Source organism: Ictalurus punctatus, chromosome 13 (genome assembly GCF_001660625.3).
Source record: "Ictalurus punctatus breed USDA103 chromosome 13, Coco_2.0, whole genome shotgun sequence".
Taxonomy (NCBI): Eukaryota; Metazoa; Chordata; class Actinopteri; order Siluriformes; family Ictaluridae; genus Ictalurus; species Ictalurus punctatus.
The window spans coordinates 18,020,001-18,029,857 of record NC_030428.2 but is presented as its reverse complement, the minus strand read 5'-3'; the positions used below and the strand labels follow the sequence as shown (position 1 = coordinate 18,029,857).

At 40.1% G+C, this 9,857-nt stretch overlaps 1 protein-coding gene across 3 annotated transcripts in view; it reads left to right on the top strand.

Annotated features, from left to right (window-relative positions):
- The first annotated feature begins 1,403 nt into the window (after positions 1–1,403).
- Positions 1,404–9,857, top strand: part of znf438 (zinc finger protein 438) — a 54,689-nt gene continuing 46,235 nt past the window's right edge. For 2 of the 3 annotated variants that reach the window (XM_017483127.3, XM_053685055.1), the window contains exon 1: positions 1,404–1,672. Coding sequence is in view for 1 of the 3 variants with exons in the window: in XM_053685054.1 (XP_053541029.1) it covers position 3,133 (1 nt within the window). In the remaining 2 variants the exon portion in view is untranslated. Of the gene's footprint in view, positions 1,673–2,965; positions 3,134–9,857 lie in introns of all 3 variants that reach the window. The other variant, XM_053685054.1, reaches the window with a different exon arrangement.

Sequence of the window (9,857 nt, the reverse complement as noted above, 5' to 3'; positions counted from 1 at the left end):
GTAATAGAAGTTAGAAAGTTTACCTGTAGCTAGCTAGCTGGCTAACTATTAGTGATGACAGGAGGATATAGGGGTTTCCAGTTTATATATTAAAGCATAGAGATGTTGTAGAGATGTTCCTAAGCCAATGTAATTTTTTTTACGAATTGGTCTGAAGTTTGCTAGTAAGAGCTTTTGTAATCCAGGAGGACAGTTGTGTAACATCTAAGTCTGATGTATTTACTAGTCGCTGAGAATATGGTCATGGATTTTAGTGGGGTTGTGGGATATCAGGGACTGACATGGAGGCCAGTCAAAATATAATAACTAAAAGCACTGCTAAGACATGTGCTTGTAGATCTTCTCGTTGTGTACTTAAAAAAAAAAAAAAGAAAAGAAAAAGAAAAAGCTTTGCACGTTGATGAAAAGCAGCTGATAATAAGCTACACTTGTCCAGCTACTGAACCTGTGGAACATAATTCTGCACACTGACTCATTCTTTCTCTTACTGTCTGCTGACGATGACAGATTTCACAGACAAGTATGTCCAAATGGCTCTTCTCGCTGAACGGACAGCTCTATAGCCAACTGCCAGAGAGAGAGAGAGAGAGAGAGAGAGAGAGAGAGAGAGAGAGAAATATAATTGCAGTAGAAAAGCTACAGAATTAAACAACTGTTCAGTGAAAAAGCAAGTCCAAACATGTGGAAACCCCCCCCCCCCCCCCCCCTCACACACACACACACACACACACACACACTCTCAGTGTAAACAAGGTTGTAATTCAGTGCAACAGGTGAGAATGTATGTAACTGATATGGTATTAAAATGGTTGTAAGGTAGACATAAAAAAGTTTAGGTTTAGAATTAAATTTATGGTTAGGATTAAGTCTACTCTACTCATGAGGAATTTACTAGCCATTTTCTTCACCATACTTCCAGTAAAGAGTTTTATATGCAATCTTAACATTAACATATGGTGGTAAATCTGTAAAAAAAAAAAAAAAAAAAAAAAAAAAAGAAAAGAAAAAGAAAGAAAAAAAAGCTACAAATTACACACAATAGCACATATCCTTAATCAAAGGATCCTTCCAACATGCCCCAAAATACAAGCAATATCAAAAATTTACGGAATTATAATGAACTATTCCACAAAAAAAACAACAATTAGATTTGAAGCCATTGCACTTTCCCTCACAAATGTGACAGTCAGTTTTCCCCATCACATCCCCGTCTTGTATAGCTTAACACTACCTCAGTAAATGGGCGGGTTCGCTTGATACTTCGCGAAGTACATGATTGGATGGCTGCATTTTCGCCATTTCTGATTGGCTAAGTTTCTCGCGCTGACCCGGTGTCCCGTGAGCCGTTCCATTTCTTTTAGAGGGGTAAACATCCGACAGTTTCTTTAACACATAATAAAGCATAGCCGAATCGGTCTTCAGGTGTATATTGTTGTATATTCACATTTTATGAAGTTGTGAAATGTTTGTACATGATATGACACCGGCGTTTATTCACAAGTCGGGGATCTTAACACTAGTTCTCCCCACATAGAGTTATTAATGGTCTGGTCCAAAATGGCTGTACAGAAACAGTTGTGAAGATGTGTCGTTCTTCATAAGAAACGAATATGTTGCGTCGTGCAAATTTGTGAAGAGTCCTCTGAGGGTGCAGGAGGATATACATGAAAAGGTAAATACAAAAGATGTTACGTTTGTTTGGTCGTGGCGTTTCGCTTTTGCTGCAGGAAAGAAAACCCAATGGGGTTCCTGTGCAGTCTTATTACGGCGGTGTTTCAGCCAATAGGAGAGGACAGTGCAGCTTACAGGCCGTTACTGTATAATAACATAACAGCAGGCTGTATAATACCTTATAGAAAACATGGTCCAACCGCCATTTCTCAGGCTTGTCCATAAGATTGCTTCAAACATTGTTCTTGCATGATAGTCGACGTAACTAGCTAGCTTTATCATTTCAAGCTTAGCTCATTATCACTATTAGCTTTGCACTGAACTGTGTAATACCTACCAAGGATTTACCATGCCTCAGGTGTTGTGATGGTTGTCTGCTACTAAATTACTTCTAATAGATCTAAAAGAACAATTACTTAAGCATAATATGCAGCTAGCATTAAGGAACGACAACAACACGTTAACTTTTAATAACAGGATGGTGTAAACATCTAGTGCAGTGACGTGCAACGCTTGTCTCTTTCCTAAATGCATCATTGCAGTGAATGGTGGTAGGTTAATTCAGGGAGGTTTTGAGTAAAACATTGAAAGTGTTTGTGTATGCATTTTCTAATTAACAATCAATCCTGCCAGTCATTAGCCTTTTACTACTGCTCAATGTGCTGCAGATACAGATTATACACTCATGAAAGTGGGTTTCAGTAGTATATTAGGCAAAGTACATAAGCTGTACCATAGCTGGTTAAGGAAATCGAGCACTTAAAAAGGCCAGGACTGAGTTTTAAATGATACGCAAGTCTAAAGATTAGCATATAGAATTAATAAGTTGTGTTTTAAACATAATCTGTCTTCTTCATATTGATTGCATGCTGCCCTGACTGGCATACCATGGACATAGCTTGTGATAAATATGTGGACTTATAATTTAAGATCGAGGCCCCCCCCCCCCCCCCCCCCCCCCCCTTTTTACATTTTTTTTTTAAAGACTTAAGAACAAACATTTCTGTTGCAATACTTTTGATTTCTTTCCTTTTTGCTGTGCTGCTTTGAATTTGTGTTTTTGGATGTTGTCCGGCATCTCTTGGATGTACAGTACTGTACATTCTGTTAAAGAGCACCTATTATGGATTTGAAATGTGCCTAATTTTGTTTTAAAGGTCTCATGCATACAAGATCAAAAAACATTTTAATGTGTTCATAATGTAAACTGCAGCATGACCTTTTCTTCCCAGTGTGACCAACAATTCGTTAAATGATCCGTTCTAAAGGATTCATTCTAAACTCCTCCTTTCAGAGCGCATACTCTACTCTGATTGGTCAGATGTCCCAGTCTGTTGTGATTGGTCTACCGCTGTCAGCGTGTGTTGAAAAGGAAACGCCCACTACCATAACGAGTTCGTGAGCAGCCGATGAAGACCAGAGGCGAATTTTTGTTACAAACCTACGTAGGTTAATACAGAAAGTAAGTCTGGAATTACTAACGACTCGTTTCAGCTGTTCAGAATCGCTTCCTTCTTTTGGGAGTCAGTAACCCCGTTTGATTTCTTTTTAAACTTTGCAGGCTGTTTACGTTCAGAAACAGCTACATAACACACTACATGAAATGTAATATTTAAAAAAAAACATAATAGGTGCACTTTAATAAAATACAGGTCTGTAGTAAAAACTAGGTATTTTTCACACCTCAGACCCTGTAGACACACATAATGTTGACCCCGCCATCCTGCCAGTCTGTACTCATAGGTGTTTTTACACCATGTGAGAAGTTCATTTGTAATAAATCTCTAAGAACATTCAGTCTTTAAACTGTCAGTGATGAAGATGTGGTACAGGTCGAGAATGGAAGACAAACATGCTTTGTGCCAAAGAAGCTGACTGGAACATGATCAGATTGGAACATTGCCTTTACATGTGTTGTAACACGTGGCACAGAGGTAACACTGCCACCTTACTGCTTCAGATTCCTTGGTTTTGATCCTGAGCTCAAGTTTGTGGATTTTTGCATGCTGTCCCTGTGTTCGAGTGGGTATCCTTCAGGTTCTCCAGTTTCCTCCCACTGTCCAAAACCATGCAATAGACTGGTGTCCCTTCTGAGAATGTACCCCACCCCTTTGGGGTGAATTCTCCTCACATTTATAGGCTTTGACACTGACCACAGAGGTTACTGTACTGAAACTGTGTGAGGCTGCACAATTAAGCACACGTGATCACATTGTTAACTGTGATAATGGAGAGCTTAACTAAAGTTTAGCAGCTGACCAATTGGCCAGGTGAAATTTTTTCTTTGCATAGAAGTGTCAGGGTCAGCCATGATGCAGCACCCCGGATCACATAGAGTTAAGGGCCTTGCTCAAAGACCCAATAGTGACAGCTTGGTGGTGCTGAGGTTTAAATCAACAACCTTCTCATCAGTAATCCAGAGATGTAACCACTGATCCGCCACAAGCTTTTACTGATTCATAAAATTTGGAACTTCCAATTTTTGTTTTAATCCATTAATTTTCCTTTGCTTTTCCTGGTTGGAGTTACATTGGCAAAAGTCTGAGAAGGTGGAAATCCCCAGACATTCTCAAGCTAACTGTCAGTTCGTTTACATGGACAATAATAATCCGATATTAACCCAATGAAAACAGTTCTCTGATTAAGAAACTAGCATGTAAACAGCGATTATTGAAGGTAAACATGAGAGCACGGTTGCATCCGAAACCGCGTAATTACCTACTATGTTGCAGGTGAAATACACGTATGTGGTTTCGGAAGCAGCCCACGGCTTCAAGAGTTGTCTATTTGCACGTATAGCAAGACAAATAATTAACTGCAGTTGAAGCTTTCGTAAAGTTAAAAGAACACCCAAACTGTATACGGTACCATAATGAAGATGAACTGTATGTTGATACGTGAAATTCTGGAGGGACCGTGATGACGTGTGCCGTTAATCGATCTATGTTTTATAACATGTAAAACGGGAACATGAAAGGAATATTCTAAAATCAACTCATGTAAACACCTTAATCACAATATTGTCTTATTCAGAATAAGGTCAATAATTATATTATTGCTGTCTATGTTAACATAGTCTGCTCCAGCAGGTCCTGGGCCTTCCCCAGGCTCTCTCCATCCAGTAGGACATGCTTAATACAGCTCTACTAAGAATTGACAAGCGACTGTCCTTGTAAAATACCCAAACCACCTCAAATGGCTTATCTCTAGTTGGAGGTGCAGCAGCATCTCTGTTCAGAGGCTCACTTGGATTGTTGAGCTCCTCAGCTTATCACAGAGAATAACCCTGTGGAAAAACCTCATTTCTGCTGCTTGTACTTGTATCCTTATTTTTTTGTGTCCCTACCTACAATTTATGAGGATAGGGCTGTAGATCCACCATCATAGACCTGTATGGTTGCTGTAGCACTGCTGATGCTGACCTGATCTGTTTATAACCTCACATTCTCTTTTTCCATCACTCATAAATGAGAACCCAAGGTACTTAAACTCCATGAAGGCAAGGTCTCTCCCCTCACCTGAAGAGAACGTACCACTCTCTGCTGGGAGAAAACCATGGCCTCTGACTTAAACAGAAACACAGGCATTTATTCAATGCATAAGTAGTCATTTCCTGTCTCAGTACTTGGTAGAAATACCTTTTGTCTGCAATGACCTCCACAAGTCTTCTGGAATATGTCTCCATCAGCTTAGGGTAGTTGTCCTGTTGGAAAGTGAACCTCTGCCACCAGTCTCTGGAACAGGTTTTCTTATAAGATTGCCTTGTATTTGGCTCCATCTATCTTGCCCTCAACTCTGTAAAGCAACCCCACAACGTGATGCTACCACCACCCCGCTTCATTGTTCTCAGGGTTTATGAGCAGTGTTGAGTTTCTGACAAACATAGCACTTTGTGCCAAGGTAAAAAATTGACCAGAGGACCTTTGGCAAACTCCATACAGCCTGGAATCTTCTAGGAACAGGTGCATTTATATCGAGTTCACTTGATAATTTAATTTAACACAGGTGGGTTTCATTCAACCATTTATGTGACTTTTGATAGTAACTGGTTGTACCAGAACTTATTTGGGGGTTTCACAGCAATGGGGCTGAATACTTATTCAGTCACAGCTAAATAATTTTGCAAACTATGTTGATTTTCCACACACGCCAGTATTATGGGTGATTTTGTGTAGATTGAAGACAGATATTGCCAATTAAGTGCCGCAGTCTTGCATTTTAACGTGGATTAGGTGTATTGCTTCGGCTCTGGATAAGCTGCATAGAGTAAGGCAGTGTTCAGCTGAATTAGTTTGTTAACTTGATGCAGATTTAGCCTAAATTTAAGGTAGGATCTGGGCCAGGACCGCTTTTCCTCCCTGAGAATGTAGGTGTAATGAAAGCTTAAGCCTGCTGATGAAAATTAAGAGGCGAGTCATTATCTCTTGATGGTTCCGTGCCCTTTGGCAGCTAAAACGTACAAAATACAAAATCTGTTTGGTGTACTGGATCGTGGAGAAATATGCTCACAGTACTCTTGGAGGATGTTGAGGTTTGTTTTTGCAGGTGAAAAGACACTGTGTGGTTTCACATGTGGTTAGAGAGAGGGGGAGGGAGGCTTTTCCTCATTGCAGATGCTTATTTAACATTTCCGGTCAGTCAGAACCATGTCAACATCACCCACATACACACACGCACCCAAATACACACACACACACACACACACACACACACACACACACACACACAGCTCTACATGTACACAACCGAAACCAGAGAGTGAAGGGAAATTATCACATTTTCCTCCTAGTGGCCTGCCAGTGGGTGAGTTTGTAGTGATGGCTCCCAGTGCTTCACACACACTTGGACTCGAGTACTGTAATAGCAGCCAGCTTGTATTGTGGACGTCAGTAATACCGTGTGTGTCCGTGTTGCAATTAGAGCTCGAGACCGCACGGGGAAAACCGGGCTTTAATCACTGAGAAAGTTTCTGAACATATGCAGAGCAAATGTCTTTGGTTTGAGATCAAGGTGCTTCATGGTAAAGTGCAACACCATGGCCAAAGAAAATATATGAACTTGTAGTCTTGCATATTGTGAGTAACTCAACGTCCCTGTTCAGTGGAGCTGGAACCTTGCTGTCAAACCCAAGGCTTCATGCATGTTCTTAACTTATGTCCTGCTTTTCATAGAGGTCGCAGATAAAGGTTGAGCGGAGTCATCTGTTTGCCGTTTGACTTTGGATTTGGGCAGCTTTGCTAGAAGCTCATGCGTCATGCAGGACTGTGTTTAAAAAAAATATACTTGCATACTATGCGAGACGATTCTTTTCTCCCATGTGTTCACGCTGAGAAAAATAAACAGATGTAGTATTCTGTCCTGGATATTTTGCACTAACCTGTCCCGTGCATACAGAGCAGGACAATGACGGTGTGTTCACATGACTAGTTTTGAGTGACACAAATCTGATTTTCTCCCGTAATGTGACACGGATGCTTTTCTCAGGACCGTGTCTGTCCTGGGCCACAATTGGATGCATATCCGATCTCCATGCGATGTGAATAAACACAGAGCGGTACTCATGTTGTGTGTGGAATCAATTCAGGCAAAACTAGAAGGACACGAACGGTACTGAGCAGTGTAGTGGACCTCACAACCCACCTTTATCAAAGTTATTATATTCATATTACTGAGCTTATATCATTATTAGTTGAATGAACTCTTCACTTGTATTGTGTTTAATTCTAATCTCACACTCTCACAAATCTGGGCCTTTCAATAATGTCAAAGTTTATAAGTATTTAACATCCAATTTACAGTTGGATGTACTATATATACAGTACAATATACAGCTCACAGTATATTGTAAAAACAGGCAGTTGATGAAAGGCTGCACAAACTCTATATACTCTGTACAAACTCTATACAAACTCTGCACACACTCTGCACACACTCTGCACACACTCTGCACACACTCTGCACACACACTATACAAACTCTGCACACACTATGCACACACACTATACAAACTCTGCACACACTCTGCACACACTCTATACAAACTCTGCACACACTCTGCACACACTATGCACACACACTATACAAACTCTGCACACACTCTATACAAACTCTGCACACACTCTATACAAACTCTGCACACACTCAATACAAACTCTGCACACACTCTATACAAACTCTGCACACACTCTATACAAACTCTGCACACACTCTGCACACACTATGCACACACACTATACAAACTCTGCACACACTCTATACAAACTCTGCACACACTCTATACAAACTCTGCACACACTCAATACAAACTCTGCACACACTCTATACAAACTCTGCACACACTCAATACAAACTCTGCACACACTCTATACAAACTCGATGCACACACTCTGCACACACTCTATACAAACTCTGCACACACTCAATACAAACTCTGCACACACTCTATACAAACTCGATGCACACACTCTGCACACACTCTATACAAACTCTGCACACACTCTATACAAACTCTGCACACACTCTATACAAACTCTGCACACACTCGATACAAACTCGATGCACACACTCTGCACACACTCTGCACACACTCTATACAAACTCTGCACACACTCTATACAAACTCTGCACACACTCTATACAAACTCTGCACACACTCGATACAAACTTGATGCACACACTCTGCACACACTCGATACAAACTCTGCACACACTCTGCACAAACAAGTTACAGTTAGTCAACCTTTGAGTGCTGTCAAGAAAGCTGAATATCCAAGCTGTATCAGTCTGTTGGGTACAGCTAATGAGAGGAAGTATCTACTGACTGGAAGGAATCATCTGCATTCTACAGTCCTCTCTTTAGCTTCTGAAGTGGATGTACATTACTGTGAAATAGTCTTAGGCACATGCAAAGAAATGCTGTAAAGCAAAGATGCCTTCAAACATAATGAAATTAAATGTTCCTACATTTGAAAAAAACACTATAAAGAGAAGTAAACATAAATAAATGAAACAAAGTTGATATTTGGTGTGATGACCATTTGCTTTAAAGAAAATGTATTAGTGCAGTTTTATAAAGAAATGAGCTGTAAGTTTTACTGAGCGTCCTGCAGAACCAGAGACTTTAACTGTCGCACTTGCGTCTTATTTTTGCAGCAAACCCCAACAGCGGTCATTGGGGGTTTTTTTGGGGGGGGAGTGTCTGAAGTGTCTCTTACATAATATGCTGCTTTCTTTACTGACATACAAACACTTTTAACATTTTAAGCATTTAATTTTGTTCTGGAAAACTAATGCTTGAAAATCGAAAATGTTTTTGTACTGACTAAATAATGTAGAAGTCATAAAATAAAAATCTATAATAAAGTTTGTACCCAAAAAAAAAAAAAAAAGGTGCCTAAGACTTTTGCACAGTACTGTAGATCAGGCCTGTATTTGAATCTGGGCTTTGTATAAGAGCTGGCACTGCATTATTTTTCTTCACTGTGAAACTAAAACTAAATACTCCTTAAAAACTTGGTGATAAGTCACTGATTTTCGTGGTCTTATTTACCAAAGCTTTGTACACATTTGTAATAGATTATTAAATACAAAGCTGTGTGGGTGTGTTCGGCTGCGGAGACATGCACTCAAATAAAATTACTGGTGTATCCGCCTCAATGAAAATATACACAGCGCCAGACCAATGCTGCTATCAGTATAAAAATGTGTTTAGACTCTGCTCAGATATTAGCATCATTCCTCTGGATCTCTCTCTCTCTCTCTCTCTCTCTCTCTCTCTCTCTCTCTCTCTCTCTCTCTCTCTGTTTATGCATGTTGTCTTTTACGGGTCAGCTAGCTGTAAAATGAATACTTGCTTTGATGGACCCACCCAAAGGTGTATTACATACTCATACTTTCATCAATTCATCAACTCCTAAAGCAGCTATTTTGTGACTTGATATTTACATCAGAAAGACCGGACCCAAACACACCTTATGTACAGAGAACAAGGAAAATGCATAAAGTGTAAATAATGAATGCGACTGGAGATGTAGAACAGGAGACCGAGTGAATGTGGTAATGGCCTAGTGAATGTTTCATTCCCCAATAAATTGCACTCCCCGACAGTCTGTATGAAACTTCTCAACAGGCCTAATAAAATAACGGTCTCGAAAACGTAGAGACCTGAGTTTTAATCCCGAGTCACT